The sequence below is a fragment of the Eublepharis macularius genome, chromosome 17, assembly GCF_028583425.1.
Source record: "Eublepharis macularius isolate TG4126 chromosome 17, MPM_Emac_v1.0, whole genome shotgun sequence".
NCBI classification, from domain to species: domain Eukaryota; kingdom Metazoa; phylum Chordata; class Lepidosauria; order Squamata; family Eublepharidae; genus Eublepharis; species Eublepharis macularius.
This window is the reverse complement of record NC_072806.1, coordinates 38551790-38574438: the sequence shown is the minus strand read 5'-3', so window position 1 is coordinate 38574438 and position 22649 is coordinate 38551790. Positions and strand designations below refer to the sequence as shown.

Below are 22649 nucleotides of genomic sequence, written 5' to 3'. Positions count from 1 at the left end.
GGTTTCTTTGACTCTGGCTTGATTTCGGAGGTCAGCCACTTCAGATACTTTTTGTGTTAATGCTCAGAAGGAAAAGAAATACCCGATGGAATGTGAATATTTTTCATATGTTGTTCAGCAGTTGATTTTGTCAGAGCGTCGAGTGGCCCTTTTGGTACCATGTTCTTCTAGCTGGGGTGGGGTGGGGTGGACCCTCTCCACCTACTCCTCCACGGGGCAGTAAGTCCCTCAGGGCTAAGCTAGTCTCTGCCTACTTCTGCTTTCCTTTCTCTCCATCGTCTCCCAAACGTCTTCCGTTCCCTCCCTCATCTTTGGCCTCCCTGAGCTGGCTCAGCTCCTCATCAGGCTGCGTTTGGGTCCCTTCCCCCCTTTTAATTCCTCACGCCACGTTTCCCTGCATTCCTGTGGAGTCCTCTGTGGGTGGCCAGATTTTGCTGCTCTCGTGTTCGGCAGGAGCCACTCGCTGCCATCAGATTTTGTGACCATGATTGCCTACACAGAAAATGAACAAGTGTCCCAGGGAATCCACAGGATGTGGCCACCCAGTTGCAGGTTGGATCGTCAGTCGGCAGACCATTCCCTCCCTCCCTGGGAAGAAAACCTTTGTGTCCTGCCTCCAGATCTTCAGCCTGGTTCTCCTTTAAAAAAGCGTTTCTGAAAAACAGATACAACATTTGGGACTGTAATGATGTGTGCTTCCTTGAAGGTTGTAGTAACTTTGGAGCCCTTTTTCTTCCCAGAGTGGTGGTGTTGCAGCACGATTAAATATTGATGATGAGTTAAAAGTGGGAGGCATTTTGGTGCTTGCGCCTCAGCAAAATAACTCAAATATTGGAAATAACTCAAGCGTGTATATTGTGTCCCCGTCCCCACTCCTCCCATGCAGAAGGTGCAGAGAAGTTGTTTGATTTAGTGGACGGATTTGCCGAAAGCACAAAGCGCAAAGCAGCTGTCTGGCCCTTGCAAATCATCCTTCTCATCCTGTGTCCAGAAATCATCCAAGACATAGCCAAGGACGTGGTGGAGGAAAACAAAATAAACAAGGTGAAGAACGCGGAATGTCTCCTACGTGCAGACCCTTGGGTGCTTTGCTCAGCTTTCAGGGAGGGGGCCAGGTTACAGTCTCTCCTAATGTGCTACTTGTCGGTGCGCAAGGAGCTCTGAGGTGGAGACCTTTCTGCCACGCAGTCCCTCCCTGCCCGCAGTCTGCAATGGTAGAGTACTAGGGAGGCTGTGCTGGGTGATTGCTTTGCTCGTAGAGGGTCGAAGACCATCTCAATACATTTAATCATGCAGTGCACAAGCTCTATTTCAGCAAAAATGGAGCTCTCCTATCATGCTAGCTTTCATGCCCACCTCATGCTTGGCAATTGCTTCATCCCCATATTATGATACTTACCAGGAAAATGCTGGCAACCTTTTCCTTCACAATGCTCGTTTTTAAGTGGTGGTTCATTTTGAGTGGAAACACCACTATGCTAATGTGGTGTTGGGATCAGAGACACACCTGTTCATTCAAGGCAACTACCTGACCAGCATGTCAGGAGATATTCTCCAGCATTCAGCTCAGGGTTAACATTCTCAGTCGGTGAGAGCCCAAATAGACTGCAGTCTTTTGGGTAGCTATAGAGCACCTCTCGATGCTCCTCCACCTTACTTTTGCAGGACTTCTACAGTCATAGTTGGCAATTGGAAAAATCTCAAAGAAGCACACCAGCAGAAGGCCACTGAATGGCACTCTTAGTCCAATGCCTCAGGCCATCGCTGTGGCTCTCTCCATTTTAAAAAACAGTCATTCATTTCCAAATTTACCCTCGTTTGCATAACATGATCCCTTGCTGTTTTGCAGGGAGGAGACTCCTCCCATGGAGCTCAGAGACGGCTTGCAAAGATTTAAAACCAGCAGAAATCCAATACAAAGCTGAAGAAATGCTGAAAGAGCATCAGCAATCCTAAAACTGACATACTAATAACATACGAACTACCTAATAGGATCATACTTAACAGCAATAGTAGTAAAGCCTGCAGTTAGTCCCTATCCCTTTACTGATGCATCTCTTTGAGACTGCTTCCTTGGATTACAGCCTTCCTAGCTGAGTAAAAAGCCCTCTTGAATAATTCTGTTTTACATAGTTTGTGGAAAACCAGGAGAGAGGGAGTTTTCTTAACCTCTTCAGCCAGACTATTCCATAAAGTGGGGGCCACCACAGAGAGAATGCACATGTACGGGCAGCTGTTGATTTTACCCATGTGCAAGGTGGCAGCTGCAAAAGGCCCTGTTCAGAGGAGCAAAGTTGCCATTGTGGAACGTAGAGAGAGAGAGAGAGAGAGAGAGAGAGAGGTGCTCCTGTAGATATGGTGGACCAAGGCCATGGAAGAGCTTTCTTTGTGAAAGCTAATACCTTGAATTGAGCCGGGTAACTGATAGATAACCAGTGGAGTGACTGCAGAATGCTTCTCCTACCTTCCAGTAATAGCTGAGCTGCAGCATTCTGCATCAACTGTTGTCTCTGAGTTAACTTAAAGGGGAGACTTATGTACAGTGCATTACCGTTGTCAAATCTTGATGTTACAGTAGTCCAGTCTTCGATGGATCCAGGTGGCCAGATTGGTCATGTTTAGGTAGGAGGCCATTGTCAGACCTTGGCAGTTAGATTCCCAAGTTCTCCACAGTTAACACACAGGTGTTCCAGTAGAAGTAACTTTATTAAAGATCCCTTCAGTACAAGGTGCTCAGACAGTGGAATTGGCAGAAGTGACGTAGGTGGGGCTAGCAATGTTAGTTATAGGGAATGTTCCCGCCTTTGGGAAACAGGACCGTTAACGGGGAGGGGAGGGTTGGAGTGAGACATTGTTTTAGAGTAGACAGTGAGAAAGATGAGCTTATCTTTGGTTCTCAAGAAGGATACATTTTGAGCCAGTTTCAGCAGGCAGTCAAGGACACTGGCTCAGCGGAGCGAGAAAGAGAAAGTAAACATTTGCTAGATAACCTACTGGCATTGTAGCAATAAAGAACTTCCCATACTCTCAGAGACTAGAGGCAGAGCCCATATTCATTCATGGCAGATATGCAGGAGGCATATGTGACAGCTGTCTTCCAGGTTCTGTGGAGAACGTTTTTTCTAGCTGCTTTAATTTGCTTTTCTAGTAATAGCACTGGATCCAGTTTAACCCCTGGGCTCTTAACTGAGTCTGCAACGGTCAGACGAACTCCATTGAAAGTCGGGAGTACAATGTTCTTCAAAATCTCTGCCTTCCCAACTTGTCTGGGTTCAGTTTCAATTTTTTTGCTTTCAGCCATTTGACCACAGTCGTCAGGAAGTGATCTGAGATCTTTGCTGTATCCCATGGTGATTTGAATAATAAGGTATAGAGTTGGGTGTCATCTGCATATTGATAGCCTCCAATTCCATAGTTACAAATGAGTTCTCCTGAAAGTTTTACATAAGGGCATACAGAAAGTGCTTGACTCCTTTCTGTGTCTAAAAACCCAGAGAAATTGACTGCTAGCCACAATGGTTGTGGGGGGTGGGTCTGGTGGCCTGCACAAAGGGAGCTTTTGCCTTCCCAGACAGTTCCCAAACCAACCTCAGCTTCTTACCAAGGGGATGGGGGTGGCCCTTCTGCCAGCATATCTGGTGAACGTTAACAGGGGGGTGAGAGTTAGGAATGAGTCCTTTTTTTTTGCCGTGGCACCACTGCTTTCCAGCTGGGACTAAATGTGAGAGACAAGGTGTCTCTTTTATGCCTACCTTTACAACACTGTAGGCAGGAAAAGGTGCTAGTCAGCACCTCTCAAGACATTAAATATGAGTGAAAGATGGAGACTTGACCTTGCCGATACCAAATGATTTCATAGCTGAAGTTAACAAGTTGCATTCCTTGAGACCTCTGTATGAAGCTTGCTATTCATATCCAATCCCTTATGGGTGAATTGAAATTTTCATGGGTGATTTTTGTTCCCCTGCACCCTTGCCCCTTCAGAGAAATACTAATTTTGCTGTTAGTAGTGTTGTTAGCACATGCTGCCTGCCCTCCAGTTGTCTTGTAAAGACCGGATAGACGGAGTCTTCCCATGAGTTTACTTTCTTTCTCCTGGGCTAGATGCGTACGAATCTTTGCCTAGTCTTCATCCTCACAATGCAAGGTGGCAGAAGCGAAGCTCCTTTCCCCATATGTTAATCATGCTGCAGAGTCACATGCAGATACAACCATCATGTTGTCCCGTGTGTCTACCTGTTCCTCTGTGCGGTGGTCCTCTGACTCCTGGGAAACAGATTGATAGAATGTGGAAAGATGTGGGAATAGGCAGATTTGGCAGCTGCACCCTCCATTAACTCTTTCCTCCTACAGTGTGGTACAGTCAGCTTGTGCCTGCAGTTGGGGAAGATAACTGGCATAAGAGTGCTGCGTCCTTGTTGGAGATGTTGGCAGGCACTGTGTATGTTTGATTGAGAAATGGAAGGGAGGCAGGGAGGAGGAGAAATGTCATTTTTAAAAAGCTATTTTTTACCAGGAGTTGTTGGGTCACTAGTGAAAGCCTTCCTCCCTGATTAAATGCGAGCTAAACTACACAAGACGAATTACATGAGGATGCCCAAGTGAAGGGAGACTCAGTGTTAGCCGGGAAGCGAAGTTTGAATTTCACCTCTCTCTACAGAGCTGGCAAAGATTGCTCCTATTTTGTCTTTGCCTCCCAAAAGGCTCTATCAGTTATTAACAAACCCTCTGAGGAGTGATCTTTGCAGGGTCTGTAGAGGGAGATGAAATTCAGACTACGTTTTCCGGCTAACAAGAACATATATGCATTTCTTGGTTGAAATGCTCTTGGCTGAAAGCTCTCGAAATTGAAAAAATATAACGGAATGTTGGGGAAGGTGTTCCTGTGAGTGACTACCAAACAGACCAGACCAGGGTCTCTGTTCTGGAGAGCTCGAAGTAAGGCTCAAAAACAGTTCCCCCCTGTGATTTTTACAGCTCAGGATTTTTGTTACACCTCTAGTGATTATTCTGTCAATGGATTTCCTAACTATAAACAGAGAAAACTTCTGACTACTTGCTTTTAAATGGCAGCATGCTTTTGATGCAGATGTGCATTTTGCATTTGACTGTTAAGTATGCCGGCTGAGTAAATGGAAGCTATTATCTAATATTGTAGATTATCTTCCATACAAATCTCCATTCTTAGAAATGTTTTTTATAAGACTTTGTCTTAAAATGTGGTTCACTCATTTAAACAGGGAATAAATTTCATAGGAGATTTTTAAAAACTTGCTTCTCAGTTTCTAGTTTCCCCACTGGGAAAAACATTTAAACATTTCCACCAGGCGACTGGGACCCAGCATTTAAAAATCCTCTGAGAAAGTATAGACCCCCCCCCCCCCGAATTTCCTCTTTTTTTCCTCTGCTGGGCCTTCTCTCCAAGCATCTTACAGTGCCTTCTCTATAGGACACTTTGGTGGTCCAGCATGGTGTAATGGTTAGAGTGTCCGCCTAGGACCTGGAAGATCCAGGTTGGAATCGCCACTCTGCCATGGAAGCTTGCTGGGAGACCCTACGTGAATGACTTTTTCTCTGCCTAACAGATCTTACGGGAGGGTGGTTATGAGGATAAAATAGAGGAGGGAGGAATGATGTTGTAAGCCGCTTCGATTTCTCACTGGGGAGAAGGTGGAGTATTAAATATCTAAATAAATTTCTTACTGCTGCCAACTGCAGCCTCTCAAAGGCCCAGGCCCAGCTGGCCAAAGTGTTACTGGCTAGTGCAACCAGTATAGCAGTCTCCAGAGTTGGTGGACGGAGTTGCTTGTTGCATTACAAGAAATCTAAAGCATGTAGACACATCTCCCTGTTTGGAATTAGTTAGCAAGGGCTGAGACACTATTGAATGGTGAACACAAATTTATTTAATTTGCTTGTAGTCTAGTTTCTTGGCTCCACTTGGGTTCTGAATCAGTTCACGATGAAAGGATTTTTAAAAAGCATGGTAGAGCACCTGCTTGCCATGTGGAAAGTCACAGGGTCAGTCCTCAGCATTAAGGATCAGGCAGTAGGTGATGGGAAAGCCCCCCCCCCCACCTGAAATCTTGGAAAGCCACTGCCAGTCCGAGTGGACAATACTGGCCTTGATGGACCAGGAGTCTGATTCAGTATAAGGCAGCTTCATGTGTGTTGGTGTGTGTGTCTGATATACTTTAAGGTCTAAAAACCAGTAAGACCATAAAAGCACCAGCAAAACCAGCAGCATCAGTAACACATTTGAAAAAAGGTAGTAGGTACCAGTGTTGTACTATAACCACAGTGAAAGAAAGGAGTGTTCTTCTAGATTTTCATTTGGGAGATGGGCAAACCCTATACTATGATTAGGATTTATACATTAGTGCGTTGGTTCTGCTAAATAAACTCATTATCATAAAGCAAAAGAAGCTCAGAAAGAAGGCTTATGCGAAATGATCACACCTGTGTGCTTCTCTGAGGGAGATGCCTTCTAAGCATAATTAACAGCGCAGCCCTATGCATTGATTTCCATGGACTTAGACTGGGGTAACTCGGCATAGGATTGCACTGCATGTGCCTAGCACATGTCCAAAAAGATGTCTGATGACACAGGAAAGAATAAATAGCCTAACATCCTTTAGAATCAAAGTCTGTTGTGATAACAAACATTCTGCATCCGGTACCGGATCTTTCTGTGGACAAAGCAAGGTCACATGCTCCCCACCAGCTCCTTCTTCCTTGTCTGCCATGTTCATACCTACTTAGCAGCTTCCCCAGGCACTTTTCTTAATGCTCATTTGTTTCCAAAAGGTTTTAATGTGAAACAGATATGAAGAGTAACTTCTGGGAAATTTGAATCATAATGCACACATATACATATTTGTCTTGGTCTTGTTAAAAAATCATCCCTAAACAAAAATGATTATCGCCCAGTTGCTTTTAGACAGCGACTGAGAGAACAGTAGCAGACCAGCTCCAGCGATTCTAGGATAACTGGTGCTCTGGACCCTTTTCAGTCTGTTCTATGGGGATGAAGATGGCTGTGGAGACTCTAGTTGATGATCTCTGAATGTAGAGAAAGTCCACGCAGAGAAGGCTTGGCTCCTCTTGAGTCTGTCTGCAGCCTTTGATACATTAGATCATGCCTTCCTGTTAAGGTGTTTCGTGGTAGAAGTAGGTATCGGGAGATGTGCCTTGGACTCGTCGAAGTGGTTCCTTACAGAATGTCTTCAAAGGGGCTGCTGTGGAAGGCCAGCTGTCTTCAGTGTGGGAATCATCTTACGGGGTTCTGTAAGGCACAGTCTTATTCCCCATGTTATTTAGCTCTATGTTAAAGCCTTTAGGAGAAATTTGTTGTAGTTTTGGAGTTGGATGTCATCAGTATGTAGGTGACGCCTGGCTCTGTATCTTGGAATCTAAATCCCCTGGTCATGCAGCAGAGGCCTTAAGCTGCTGACTGACAACAGTGGTCAAATGGCTGAAAGTGAACAAATTGAAACTGAACCCAGACAAGACAGAAGTGATGCTGGTTAGGGAGGCAGAGATCTTGAAGGGCACTGTGCTCCCCCTTTTTGATGGGTTCAGTTAACCCTTGCAGGCTCAGTTAAGAGTCTTGGGGTTATACTGGATCCAGTGCTGCTGCTAGAGAAGTAAGTTAAGGCAGCTGCAAAAAAAAGCCTTTCTCACAACTCAGGCTAGCCTGGAAAATGGCCTTCTGCCTTGACATGGCTGATTTGGCCACCTGGATTCACACCATGGAAACAACGAGATTAAACCATTGTAATGTACTGTACGTAAGTCTTCCCTCAAAGTCAACTCAGAGATTCCATTTGGCCTAGAACACCACAGCTCAGTTATTATCAGGAGGCAGACAAAGCATACATATCACTGCCCTTCTCCAGTCTTCCCACTGGCTTCCTTTCAGTTCTCCGGCTCATTTAAAGGTTTTGGCTGTGACATACAAATCCCTGAACAGGCCTTGGTCCCTCGTATCTACGTGGCCGCCTCTCTCCCTATGCTCTCCCATGGCAGCTGCACTCGTCTGAACCAGGCCTTTGGCAGGAGTCACCCTGCAAATGGGCAAACTCCACAGCTGCCTGTGCACATGCATTCTCTCTGGTGGCCCCCACCTTATGGAATAGTAACAACTGTGCTTATATACTGTTCTAGACAGATTAGTGCCCCACTCAGAGCGGTGAGCGAAGTCAGTGTTGTTATTATCCCCACAATACTGCTGGGGGGCTGGTCCTGAGAGGCATGGCTTATCCAAGGCCATCTACCGAGTTCATGGCAGTGGTGGGATTCAGACTAGCAGAGTGTTGATTCGCAGCCCACGCACTTAACCACTGTGCTACGGCAGCTCACCGAAAGCGGTCAGGACAGCCCTCTCTCTCCTGGCTCTTTGCACACTATAAAAAACTGAATTATTCAGGAGAGCTTTTTTTTATCCAGGTAACTGGACTATTCTGTAAGGAAATGATTCAGAGCAATGGGTTGGTACAGGTATAAGAACTGCAGACTATACTACAGAGTACTGTCTGTTGCTGCAAGTATGCTCCTACTGCATCGTTTCCCATCATATAATACGTCACGTCAATTTGTTTGTTTTAGCATTGTTTTCATTTTTGCATTATATTTCTGCATGTTTTCAAATTTCTGCAATCTTACTGTTTTATTCATTAAATATCCTAGCCATTGATTGTATTATCAATGAGTCTGAGTGAGAAAGGTGGACTATAAATAATGTAATTTTTTAAAAAAAAATCGCACATGTATGCAAGTACCTTTACTGCTAAAATCTTCTTATTTCTAAGCTGTAACCTCTCACCCTTAGTGTTCTTGATGTTGCCACAGACCCTGAAACATTTTGGAGTCTTTGTGTTGTCAGCAAGGCAGTTAACATGAAGGTCACCTTGTTCTGAAAATTAAAGAGAGTCTTTGCCAAGCATTCCACGTCCAGGGAGCTACCACAGAGAAGGCCCTCTTGATCGTAATCACCCAGTTTCCTTCAGGAGGTGGGTGGAGGGAGCACCGAGCAGGACCTCCAGAGGGGCAGTCCTTGAGGTTCTCCAGTCACAAACTCTTTAGGGCCTTAATGGTGCACGTGCATCCCTCCAGAGATAAAATAGCCCAGCTCAAAGAGATTTTCTCAAAACGCTTATTTATTAAATTTTAACCAACAACAATAAAACTCTGTACTAGAAACAGGGTGGGAGAATTGGATGCCTTCGGCCCACTGAAGAGAAGAAACGTTCAGGTAAGGTCAATGTTTCGTTCTCCTTCCGTGGGGGAAGGCATCCATACTGGAGGGACGCATGCACACAGTCCCAGGAAGGCGTGACTGAGTCACGCCTCCTCTTGCTCCTGGCAAGGCTATGCAGACTTTTTGTATATGCCTTCCTGGGACTGTGTGCTTGCATCCCTCCAGTATGGATGCCTTCCCCCACGAAAGGAGAACAGATCTTGCCAGACCAACCTGGTTTTCTTCTTTGATCGAGTGACCAGCTTACTGGATCATGAGAACTCTGTCAACGTGATTTACCTGGATTTCAGTAAAGCTTTTGATAAGGTCCCCCATGACATTCTGATGGGCAAACTGGAAGACTGTGGAGTAGACTATAGGACAGTTCGGTGGATAGGGAACTGGTTGGAGGACCGCACTCAAAGAGTGGTGGTCAACGGCGTTTCATCAGATTGGAGGGAGGTGTCTAGTGGGGTGCCGCAGGGCTTGGTTTTGGGCCCGGTACTTTTCAATATTTTTATCAATGATCTGGATTAAGGAGTGGAAGGGCTGCTCATTAAATTTGCTGATGATACCAAATTGGGAGTAGCAAACACCCAAGAAGATAGAATTAAAATTCAACAAGACCTGAATACTCTGGAGAAGTGGGCAGCTGTGAATAGGATGCAATTCAACAAAGACAAGTATTACATCTGGGCCACAAAAATGGGAAGCACAAATACTGGATGGGAGATACACTTCTGGGCAGTAGTATATGTGAAAGGGATCTTGGGGTAAGAGTGGACTGTAAACTAAATATGAGCAGTCAGTGTGATGCGGTGGCAAAAAAGGCTAATTCATTTCTGGGTTGTATCAAAGGGGCCATAGCGTCGAAATCGCAGGAGGTCATAGCCCCTCTCTATACTGCCTTGGTCAGGCCACACCTGGAGTATTGTGTGCAGTTCTGGAGGCCTCACTTCAAAAAGGATGTGGCCAAAATCGAGAGGGTGCAGAGGAGAGCGACGAGAATGATCAGGGGTCTGGAGACTGAGTCCTATGAGGAAAGGCTGAGGGCCTTGGGAATGTTTAGTTTGGAGAAAAGGAGGTTGAGGGGGGACATGATTGCTCTCTTTAAATATTTGAAAGGCTGTCATTTGGAGGAGGGCAAGGAGCTGTTCCAGTTAGCAGCAGAGAATAGGACACGAAGCAATGGGCTAAAACTACATGCACAAAGGTACCGGCTGGATATTAGGAAAAACTTTTTCACGGTCAGAGTAGTTCAAAAGTGGAATCAGCTGCCTAGGGAGGTGGTGGGCTCCCCTTCACTGGCAGTTTTCAAGAAGAGGCTGGATGAATACTTGTCAGAGATGCTTTAGGCTGATCCTGCACTGGGCAGGGGGTTGGACTAGATGGTCTGTATGGCCCCTTCCAACTCTATGATTCTATGATTCAGTTGCGCCTGGAAACTAACTTGTCAGGCAATAAGTTCTTTTTTAGTGTTGGTAAGATGTGCTTTCTCTAACTAATGCAGGTCAGCAATAACTGCTGTGTTCTGTATGTGGACTTTGCTTACCTTCCTTCAGTGTTAGGGATTTTGGCTTGCTTTCTCTTGTTATTCAGGCTTGAATCAGTTCAAAGAGGTCTTTTAGACTTACCAGTAATTTCTCCATTCATTTATGTAAACAACAAATCAGTCCTGAAACCAAGCACTTTCTCATCTAAACTCACACAACAGCATAAAATAGCCATTACATTGCTTCTTTTTGTTTTATTTGGGGGTTTGCAGTCTGCCCACTACACTTTATGTTGTTAAAAAAATTGTGAACCTTCTGGGCATGTCAAGAAAAAGATTAACCCTTCCTTATTATTGCATCAAAGTAGATAAACAGTTGAAAAGCATGTAGTGCGATACCTGCCTTGAAGCTAAGCCAGGCTGCCTCTCACCCGATGCCATAGTCGCTGCTGGGTTTAAATGTGCTTCCACTGTGCCTCTTTCCAGTACGCATTTAGATCATTTGGACTCTCCTTGGGTGTCCAGGCTTTTTAGTTCTGTTGGGCTCTAATGGATCCCACGATCCTCTCTGTGAGATCATATATGTGAAAGCCCACCAGTGGATCGATCCCCTCATTATTGGAGAATACACAGAGCTTGAAGTGACACAGATTACTGATATGTATATGTGTGTGTTACATATGTATTTGGGGAGGGCTTCCTTTGCGTTTTGGCTGCAGCGTTAGGGTCATCTGTGTCTCCAAAGGCTCAGGCAGGTCAGATGTAAAAACTGGTCTTGCTGTGTGTGGTAACTTCCTTTCTTCTTTTGTGTGTGGATTTTGCAGAAACTGTTTTTGGACAACCTCAGGAAGGCTCTTGCAGGCCACAGCGGGAGCAGGCAGCTGACTGAAAGTGCTGCCATCGCTTGCGTGAAATTGTGCAAAGCATCAACCTACATCAATTGGGAAGACAATTCTGTCATTTTCCTTTTAGTGCAGTCCATGGTGGTGGATCTCAAGGTAAAAATAAAAAAACAGCAAAGTCAAAAATTGTATCACTTTCTTTTTAAGCAGCAACGAGCTGAACTGTGTCGATGCCCTCTGGAATTTAACTAAAACTCTCTCAGAATATAAGTTGGAGGCAGTGTATCTGGAGCCTCTCTATAACTGAGTTGACCCCTTGGTCCATCTAGCACTGTAATCTGTTCTAAGTGGCAGCAGTGCTCCAGGGGTCCTAGGCAGAGGGAGGCTTTCTCCAGCTCCTGTTGCCCTGAGATCCTTTAACTGGAAATTCCACAGACTGAACCGGTGTCCTTCTGCCTGCAAAGTTATCTGTTGCTGAGCCACCACCTTGCCTGCAGAGTGTGGTTGTGTGCACAGGATTTTCAAATAAGGCAAAACCCTATGTGAACTTTGTACTCTAATGATGAAAAAAAAATTGGGAGCCCAATGTGATGAGGTAGATAGAGTTGAGTCCGGGAAGACCCATGTTCAAATTATGTTCCCCTGAGAAAGTCACTAGGAGATCTGGATGCCGTCACACTCGCCTAGCCTAGCCTACTTGACGTGGCTGGGGGGATAAAATGGGCAGGGGTGCGGGGGAAGTAGGTCTTTGAATTCCTTGGTGGCAGGATTGGGTTTTCAAGGCGGGAGAATTCCCGTGCTGGCTGCTTGAGGCCAGGTGTAGCAGCGCATTGAGAAGCCTGTCGGGGGAGTCCCTGGTTCAACTCTTGCCCTTGCAGCGAGCCTCTCTTAGCCCGTCCCCCCAGTTCAGACCTCAGATACAGGGGGAGTGATGCTGACCAGCCTTACAGGTCTGTTGTGGGAAATTGCAGCGTAATTCTCTGTGTGGGGTTTTCCACCCTGTTTTTCCTCATCAGTTCTGGCCCCCACAGTGCTTCAGTGTATCCCTGATTCCTGCATGCATTTTTTGCCTTTCATTTTTGCTTCCTTTTTGGTTGTGTCCCCCCCCCCTCCCACCGGATTTTCCAGCTCTTTTGAGACCACTTTTACCCCAGTCTTTTCTCTGGAAGATGATTTTGAGTTGATTTTTTCCTTGTGCGTAATGCTTCTTTCAGTTTTGTTTGTCCCATGTGCTCCCACCCACTTCCGAACTGCTTTTTGATGATTGGGCATTGAACCACTCCTCCCCCCACATCCCTCCCTCTTGGTTTTGTTTTCTTTTTAAAAAAACCACTTTCATAGCATTATTTCATCCTACGGTTGTAACAATACATGACGCAGGCTCTCTGAATTCCCAGCTTTCACTTAAAAAAAAACCCCTGCCCAGGTATTGCCATTGGCGAGGATAAACTGGAAGAGGGGGAAAGGCCCAAACGTGGGTTAGCTCCAGACTAAGTCGGCCCTCTCCTCCGCATCTTCCCATCCCCCACGAGCAGCATTTTGAGGAGGTCAGTGGGTTGAAGTGGGTGGGGGCAACTTGACCTGGATCCAGCCCCACGTCTGCTGCCTTGTATTCCGAGACGGAAGGGACAACCCGTCTCACTGGGATGGACTGATACCCGAATTGAAATTGCGTGCATCTGCAAAGGGCAGCCTGTTCCTGCTCTGGCGACTGCGTGGTCTTGCCTGGCAAGGCTCACTTTTGTGTTCAGCTCAAGAAAAAGTGTCCGCTGTGTGTGCCTTAAGTCATCTCCGTGAGCATCTTCCTCAGTGTTTAGAAAAGGAGCTCTTTTTGTCTTACAGTTTTTGTTTGTGTGCGCTTTAAAAAACAAAAAGCCCAGTAGGATGGTACATTTGTACCAAAATAGTTCTGATGCAATTTACTTTTCTTTCTTTTTTTAAAGAACCTGCTCTTCAATCCGAGCAAGCCATTCTCCAGGGGCAACCAGAATGCAGACATTGACCTTATGATCGATTGCTTGGTGTCCTGCTTCCGCATCAGCCCTCACAACAACCAGCACTTCAAGGTGAAGTTGTAGCTGTGCTGCCTGCCTCTACCATTCCCTGTCCTGAAACTATTTTTGAACTATGAGATATGAAGAGTAGGCCAGCAGCCGGTGGGAATTCATGAATAATAGAGAATTTCTGTTTCTCAGCAATTACCTTTTGCATATTTTTCATCTAGAAACCTATTTTTAGATGATTAGAAAGATAAAGGTAGTCCCCTGTGGAAGCACCGAGTCATTACTGACCCCTGGGGGGACATTGCATCATGACATTTTCTTGGCAGTCTTTTTGTTACAGGGTAGTTTGCCATTGCCTTCCCCAGTCAGCTACACTTTTACGCCAGGAAACTGGGTACTCATTTTACCGATCTTGGAAGGACAGAAGGCTGAGTCAACCTTGAGCTGGCTACCTGAACCCGGCTTCCATCAGGATTGAACTCAGGTCATGAGCAGAACTTCGGCTGCAGTAGTGCAGCTTACCACTCTGTGACATGAGGCTCTTCTTTAGATGATTAGCTGTCAACATTCCTTTCTTGCTGCTTTTAGTTACCGGGGGGTGGGGAGTGAATTAACTGGAACAAACTGAAATCATAATCTGCCCAGCATATCTCCCCGTGTGACCCCCAATTAAATGCCCCAAGGTGTTGTTCTCATAGAAGTACTTCTGCCCTTTCATGAGTCCTGGGGCGTCCCAGTAATTGTTCCACTTTGTTGTCATCCAGCGGTGCAGACATTGGAATGATCTCCCCCAGGGAATTCCCTAAACAAGGCTTGGCCAAGGGGCTGTTCTAGGCAATGCCTCCACTTCCTGCCTAGAGCCAGTCTTGCTCTGCTTGGATTCACGTGGTCTAGGCCACAGTCGGCCTTGCTTGGAGGTCAGATGGAAGCCTTTTTTGCTCATACCAGAGTGTAATAATGGTTAGAGTATTGCACTTAAAAGGGTAGTCCTGGCTTCGGATCCTGACTCAGACATGAGGCTCCTTGGGTAACCTTGGGCCGGTTGCTCTCTCTGGCTTGCATCCGATGACACTGTGGTCCCTGTGTTGCTCTCTGGCTGCTGTGGAGGTTGTCCTCTCCTTAAGCACTTGTCCTGTGCCTCTGGCACTTCTGCTTGCGGAAGAGCTGCTTGAAAAAATTGGTCTTGCTCATACAGAAGTGCAGGGAGGGACAGGAAGGAGGTGCCGCAGGGGAAGAGACGGCCTCTGCAGCCGCTGGAGAGAAGTACATAAGGAGTGATGCCATAGGATCTGAGTCAAAGCGACTGAGCTGAAACAGTGACGGAGGTACAACTGCCCCTTGGAGGATAAAAATGTAAGGGATTTTGTTTTCTGTGCTGAATTCCTTTCCTGAGAGCCAGTTTGGTGCAGTGGTTAAGAGTGTGGGAGTCTCATCTGGAGAGCCGGGTTTGATTCCCCCCTCCTCCACTTGAAGCCAGCTGGGTGACCTTGGGCCAGTCACGGCTCTCTCAGGGCTCTCTCAGCCCCACCCACCTCACAGGGAGTTTTGTTGTGGGGATAATAACATACTTTGTAAACCGCTCTGAGTGGGCATTAAGTTGTCCTGAAGGGCGGTATATAAATTGAATGTTGTTATTATTATCATCCTTGCATTTCACAAGTCTGAAGGCATTCTTGGTGGATTTGTACCTTTTTGATTTTTAAAGTTGCTAAAAAGAAACTGGTTTTCTTTCTCTTTTTAGACTTGTCTAGCTCAGAATTCCCCATCCACATTTCACTACGTACTGGTGAATTCACTCCACCGAATAATCACAAATGTAAGTTCATAAAAGCTGGAGGGTCTGGGTGGGTTTGATGGTTTGTGTAAAAAGCAATTTTGCAGGGACTTGACTAGAACTGAAGAAGCGGGATATGACTGGGAGGGTGACTGGCTGGTAGAAGTCACAGAAGCTGTTAAATTTGTGCAGAGCAAGTGTAATGCTAGCAGACCCTTGGTGTGGTGAAGAATGGTGCTTGGGCACTTCTTCCCCTTTCAGGGCAAATCCCTTCTGTCATCCTTAAGCCCGAATCATGGCTCTGTATGCACATATGTAAAAACATGGTAGCTACAGTTGTGCTCCTTAGGATTTGAAAGGGCATCAAAACACAGTTGCAAATTCTAGCTTTTTAGAACCTAAGAGGTGCCCTTCTGGATTTAGCCAGGATGTGTTTCTCGCATGCCGTCCAGATGCCCCTGGCCAGCCTGGTGGCAGAGGCATGAAGGCTACAGCCTTCTCCTGCTATTGTTCGGAGATCATTGCCCTGGAGGCCTCATTTGACCTTTGTGCCATCCTGTCATCCGTGAATTTGTCTAATTCCCTTTAGTGCCATCAGAGTTAGGGGCCATTGCTTCGTCTTGCAGCAGTCTGTTTCACAAATTAATTACATGTTGTGTAAAAATAATTTCCATTTGTTTGTCCTGAATCTGCTACACTTGGCTGCCCCCAAACTCAGTCATTTCATTTTCTCCATACTTGGCATCATTGTAAATAAGCCTCTTTTAAGTCTCCCATAAGTTATCTCCCCCCCCCCAAAAAACAACAACAGCAACTTAGCCTTTCCTCACAGGAAGGTGCTCCAATGCTTGGGCTGTTTCACCTGCCTTTTTTTACACCTTTCCCAGTTTCACAGCATCTCTTTTCAGCAGAGCGGAATTAGAATGATGGGCCGTGTTCCAAATGCAGCTTTAAAGGCATTCTGACATCGACCCTTTTATTTTAAGCCCTTTTATTAAATAAAGCGCACCTTGATTTGCGTTCGCCATGGCTAATGTTGAGGTATAACAGACTGTGGTTAAGTGGGAGAACGTGCATGTGTCAGTGAAGGGAGCATGGGAGAGGATGCGCAGGATCGTACGGGCTGATGTCACCCACACTGCCCTTTCCTGGTTCTGGATCTGCAGCAGTGAGAAGAACGTCCAGAACTTGTCGCGTCACTTGCCACAGCCCAGTGGAGGTGCGTTTCTCAGCAGTGTTGAGTCATTGAGAGGGGTGGGGGGGGAGGGGTTTATACTTGTTACCGCCTTTATATAGTTCTGGTGGTTGCCTGAAAGTAAAAAAGCTTTTCCATGCAGACAAACTGCATACAGTTACCACTGGGGTGATATGTCTAGTTCTGGATGACTCTGGTCAGGTCTGATTCAGATACAGGCATGTGCTTAGGAAGCCCTGAGCATCTAGTTAGCTTTCCTCTAGCAAACCATTTAACTCCCCGCAAGAGGTACATCACAGATAACTTCTTAGGTTTGTTACTGGGTATTATACACAGTAATACAATTATGGAGCCTCTACTTCCATTTAAGCCATTATTATTACAATATAATCATTCAGTATTCTTGATACCAACTCAGTCAGCAGAAAGTCATACCATCCATTATAACTGCACAGATGATTGAAGGCGAGCAATTACATGAGCCCAAAGATATGAAGGTCACAGGCAAGGAGCCTCTCCGAAGAGGAAGCTTGTAATTAGTCTAGCTTGTCATATTTAGAGGGTTTCAGAATCTTTTCTTAACAATAGCTGCTTCAAAGACAAATTCTTGGCTAACTATTATCTTTATGATTTCATACATTAAACAAGACTATCCATATTTGAAACAACTTCTTGGAACATATAACAATAGCTAGTTTATTCTTATTACTTTCTGTGTTAGCGAAGTCTGTGTAGAATTAGTGATTACAAGTTTCTCATACATCTGAATATCTTTTGGCCCTCCACCAGTGGAACTGTCTTTGAATAATGTTGCCAGCCGCTTATGAAGCGAGACATTCCTGCCCTGCTCAGACACGCCTTGCCTCTGGGCCTTGGTACATCGTAAGCGTTAGGATGAGTCGGAAGGCTCTTCCCATCTACACATGGCAGTGCACTACAACTATGTAACTCTGTTGTTTTATGCTCCTCTCCGAGGTTGTTTTATTCTAGGCCTCTAGACTCCCTTTATGGCGTATTTAGTTATGGGGCTGGGCTAGCGCTGTTTAATAATGATAACATAATAATAACAACATTAGATTTATTCACCCTTCACCCACTTAACACTCACTCAGAGCTGTTTACAAAGCGTGTTATTATTATCCTCATGACAATCACCCTGTGAGGTGGGTGGGGCTGAGAGAGCTCTGAGAAGCTGTGACTGACCCAAGGTCACCCAGCTGTCTTCAAGGGGAGGAGTGGGGAATCAAACCCAGTTCTCCAGATTAGAGTCCTGCTGCTTTTAACTACTACCCTAAACTGGCTTCTGTGTGTATAGGTGTCTTGAACAACTTTCTTGGTCGTATCCAGCAATTGTTCCCCTGTAGTTCTAGTCATATCCCTGATAGTGTGATTTAGCTATCCATAGTCCATTGAGCCTTTTCTGACTATGACTTCCGCTTGGTATCTTTCCCTCCTCCCAAGTCTGCCCTGGACTGGTGGCCCAAGATCGATGCAGTGTATTGTCATTCTGTGGAGCTCCGCAGCATGTTCAACGAAACCCTTCACAAGGCGCTACAGGGCTCTGGTGTGCACACACCAATACGCATGACACCGGTAAGGAGCAAGCTCTTGTTTGCAGCTGTTAGCAATTTTGTTTTAGTGTTTTCATTTCCTTCTTGTGGGTCTGTTATCCTGGAAGATGGCGTAGATATTGCAGCCCTGAAAGCAGAGGTTGTAATGATGACCCTTCTGAATGTCTGTCTGGGGACAACGTCAACCAAGTTGAAAAGGAGCTTGGCTGTTGCTCCCAAACTGTCTTCTATCCATGCAAAAGGAGGGGAGGGTCAGGGACTGATGGTTAACTTCCCAGGGGCTTGGCATCTGCCATTCCAACCATGTTTGGATGGTGAAAGTGTATCTGACAGGTGAGTGAAACGGGTCTGGGCCACATCAGTGTCCAATTCCTGTCCTCTCGGCTCCACTAACATAGATAGTAATTGGGAGTAGTTTTATACATCCGGCAGAATGAAGGGGCAGAATGGACCATACTTTTTCAAATTGCAGGCGGGAGGATAATTGCATTATTCCCCTGATTTAAAAACAAAAAACCGAAAACCACACACAGGAAGGCAGTGGCTGTACTTGAACTCTGTTGTGCTTCTTCACACGCAGGACATTTTATTTGCACAGAGATCTTTCGAAAGGTCCAGTTGAACTGTTAAGGACATTCTGTGTTAGGGAAAAGGCAACTGAATTGGAATCCATCAGAGTCATCAACGTTCTGAGTAGGAATGAATGAACAAACGAATGAATGGGATGGTTCATTGTGATCCTTTCAGTGGGGGCTCCTGCCACAAAGAAAGAGCAAGATGCTTTGGTGCAAGCTCTCTGCCTGTCCATTGAGTTCTTGGTGGAATTGTTCACTCAGACGTCCACGCTGGCAAAAGCAGAAGTCTGTCACAAAGAACCTTGTTCAGATGCCAGTCCTGCCCCCTCTGAGCCTCTTTCTTCTAATCCTTGAGACAACACAAAGGAAGCCCCAAGTGCAGGTGGCCCAGTTTCCTTGATGCTGAAGGGGTGGAAGCAGAGCAGAAGTAAGGGAGACCCTTTGCCTGTGTGTGAGTGGACGGGTAGCTTCCACGTGACTGCCTTAAAGGCTCTAAGAGGCCAGAGTTCCATTCGTTCAGCATCCTCTTGCTCACTAGCTTAGCATGAACTGCAGTTCCCTCCTGTTTCCCAGCAGTGATGTTTTGAAGGTACACTGCCCCTGAATGTGGAGGTTTCATCTAGTTGTCATGGCTGATTTCCTTGTCCATTAATTTCTCTGGTCCCCATTTAATGCCCTTTGACAGTTGGTGGTAGTTATGAATTTTTGTGAAGTACTTCTGGCAGTGATGTGCGTATTCCTTAAATCAGTGTCTTACAAAATGCTTTGGTACTGCTTGGGAAAAATTAAGCTGTACCTTTTTGACCTGCCTTGTCCTGTCCTGCTGTTTTCTTCCTTAGAGTCTTACCTTTAAAGAGAAAATGACAAGTCTTAAGTTTAAGGAGAAGCCAACAGACATTGAAACTAGAAGTTACAAAGTCTTGTTGTTGTCAATAGTAAAACTGATCCACGCTGACCCAAAACTTTTGCTCTGTGTAAGTTAATTTTTTTTTCTGTTTTAAACAAATGTGTTTGATATGAATGTGTGGGTTGTTTTTCCTCAGTCTTTGAGCTGAAAACACACAGAGTTTCTAGCCAAGAAATATAATTCAGAAATGGAACCTTGAAGAACAATTACAATGAGAAGCAGTGCATTAAATGCTTCTTTGTTTTGATATTTTGTATGTTGCTTTGGCCCCTTGCTGTCCGCAAAGGGAAGCTGCAGGCAGCGGTGCCTGCTCAGTGGCCCAGGCTCTTCTGAACATCCCCCAAAGCGGTCCTGACTATATCAAGAAGGTGGGCAAGGCCATTACCCCGAGAGGCTTCTGTTTGGTAGCTGGTTCCCACCTTGAAATAACCTCTGCTGGAAAAACGGTAGGATGAGCAAGCTATAGGTCAGGGATAGAAGTAGCAGGCCCTTCCTCTCCAACAGCTCCCACCCTTCTCAGCAGCCTCTGCTGTCTTATCCCAGCACCTTGGGTGGAGGGGAGCAAGGTGGTTTCTTTGGAAGAGAAAGTAAAACCACCAGTCCAGCTGCAGTGGGTTTTGGTTTCCCTCCCTTTTCTACAGGGCCGGCTAGCTCTCCTCTGGGTGCCTCAGCAGTCTCACTCTCCGGCCTATGCTGCTTTGCCTCATGCTGGGGAGAGAGCATGAAGGCGGAGAACAAAGCACAAGGCACGCAGGCTTCCTGCATGGAGAGGAGAGGCTTCACAAGTCTGCTGGCTGGCTCAGAGCAGGCCTCTGCAGTGGGGAGCCTGGGCACCTTTCCTTCCCTCACTGCCTTCTCGCTCTCTGCCTGGCATGAGGAAGAGTGGCTGTGGCCATCTTGCTCTAAGCTTCGAGCCTCATGTTAGGGAGAGATGAAGGAGGCAACACAGGAAGTAGAGGGCCGATGGGTTCAGCGGTGGTGGGGAGAGGCGTTCTTACATGGAGATACTCTGGTAATTTAGAAGTTTACAATTATATATTTAATATTAATAGCTGTGTCTTATTTTATTTGTGTGTGTTTGGTTGGGTGGCATGCAGAGCATACAACTGTAGAAAAGAGCAAGAGTCCAGTAGCACCTATAAGACTAACAATTTGTGGTAGGGTATGAGCTTTCATGAGTCACAGCTCACTTCTTCAGATAAGAATAAAGCTGTAACTCACGTATCTGAAGAAGTGAACTGTGACTTACGAAAGCTCCTACCCTACCACAAATTTTGTTAGTCTTATAGGCGCTACTGGACTCTTGCTTTTTTTCTATTGCTACAGACAGACTAACACAACTACCTATCCAGAGCATACAACTGTCAATGAGGCTCTTTTGGCTGATGGTAGTTTTGAATGTGACTCTCTGCAGGCAACGAAGTGAGTACCTCTGGCTCAGGGCATCTTTTAAAAAATCAGTATGTGTTTCCTATAATAAGTTAAGAAAAGGCATTTGGGGCTTTTTCAAATTTGATGTCACATGAGCCTCAGGCTTGTGTACAGTCTTCTCTCCCCCCCCCCCCCCGCCCGCCTTGCCTGCTAGTTCTCTCCCTCCTTTCCTGTTTCACATAACGCCAGAGTTACTGTTTTATCCAATCAACACACGTCATTTGCTCTTGCTCCCAGGATCCTACTAGCTGTGGCTATGGCTGTTCTTAAAGTCGCTTTTTGGAACTTGGCCTGTGTATAGGCCAAGTATAGGCCAAAATATAGCCAGGCTTGCAAAGAAACATGTGCACATCTCAGTTTTCTTATACAGAACCCAAGGAAGCAGGGACCGGAGACCCAGGGCAGCACAGCTGAATTAATAACCGGGCTTGTCCAGCTGGTGCCACAGTCCAACATGCCAGAAATAGCACAAGAAGCCATGGAGGTAAGGAATTGCCACTTGAACATTTGTATGCAAATCCATCAGTGCAGTTTGGTTCAGGCTTAACGGCCAGTCGAGGTGGACCGAGGCTAATTGACAGAGCTCCTGCTGTGCTTGCCAGGGGTTCCAGATTCAGTTAAAGCATTGGGTAGTAGGTAATGGGAAAGACTTCAGCCTGACACCCTCAGTGATCTGTTGCCGGTCAGAGTAAGCAGTACTGAGCTTGATAGACCAATGGTTTGACTGGCAATGCAATCCTATGAAGAGTGACCCCAGTCTAAGCCCATTGAAGTCAATGGGCTTAAACTGGAGTAACTCTCCATAGGATCGCACTGTCAGTTATAAGGTAGCTTGATGTCTGCACAACCAGGCCGAGGGGTCCTTTCTTTCTCCCTCGTTAGTTCGCTTGCACGTGGTTGGATTTTTGCTTTCCTTGCAAACCATAGTATGCCACTATGTTTGAAGTATCAAACTGTGCTTGGTCACTTGCCTGTAAACTAGAATTCCAAACTCTGGATTATTCCTGGTTTGAATCCTGGCTTGCTGGGAAATGACAAACTGTAGTTATCTGATGTCATCATATGGCATACTAAGGGTTGCCACGGAAACGGAAGTGTCTAAATAGATCTCTGTGCAAACATCTGTCAGCCCCATCTATGCACCTGCAAACTGCCATGTTTTGTTTCAGCAAGGTCCATCTTTGTATTTTGTTACTGATTTTATGCTTCTTTTCAGATTTCTGCAATGAATATCCTATTGTTTTTTGAAACTCCCGAGTTGTTGATCATATTGACTTGCACTGTGCAAACCTCTTTGAGTCTCAGTGAGAAAGGCGGGCAATCAATCAGTCAGGAAGTGAATTATGTCTGCTGTGTTTGTAGATAGAGAACTAGTGATCTGAATGTGTTTCTGAAGTCTTTCCATTCTGCTGAAATTTTGTCAGTCTCTTTTAAAGGCAAGACTTCAGAGCTTTGGGTGGGCTCATAGGGGCTGATGAAGGTCCAAGACATTTGCCAGAATTCCTGTACTGAAGATGCTTCTATGTAAGGAATAGCACAGTGGTAGTGTTTGAGCGCTGGACTAGATCTGGCAGATATAGGTTGGAATCCCCTCTCTTTGGGACTGTCACACATACTCAGC

At 45.8% G+C, this 22649-nt stretch overlaps 1 protein-coding gene across 2 annotated transcripts in view; it reads left to right on the top strand.

Annotated features, from left to right (window-relative positions):
* NF1 (neurofibromin 1) overlaps nucleotides 1–22649 on the top strand; it is a 290705-nt gene that overhangs the window by 37423 nt on the left and 230633 nt on the right. For both annotated transcript variants that reach the window (XM_055001104.1, XM_055001103.1), the window contains exons 8-14: nucleotides 887–1044; nucleotides 11555–11728; nucleotides 13516–13638; nucleotides 15317–15391; nucleotides 18006–18137; nucleotides 19530–19664; nucleotides 21399–21512. In XM_055001104.1, coding sequence (XP_054857079.1) covers nucleotides 887–1044; nucleotides 11555–11728; nucleotides 13516–13638; nucleotides 15317–15391; nucleotides 18006–18137; nucleotides 19530–19664; nucleotides 21399–21512 — 911 coding nt within the window. The remainder of the gene's footprint in view (nucleotides 1–886; nucleotides 1045–11554; nucleotides 11729–13515; nucleotides 13639–15316; nucleotides 15392–18005; nucleotides 18138–19529; nucleotides 19665–21398; nucleotides 21513–22649) is intronic.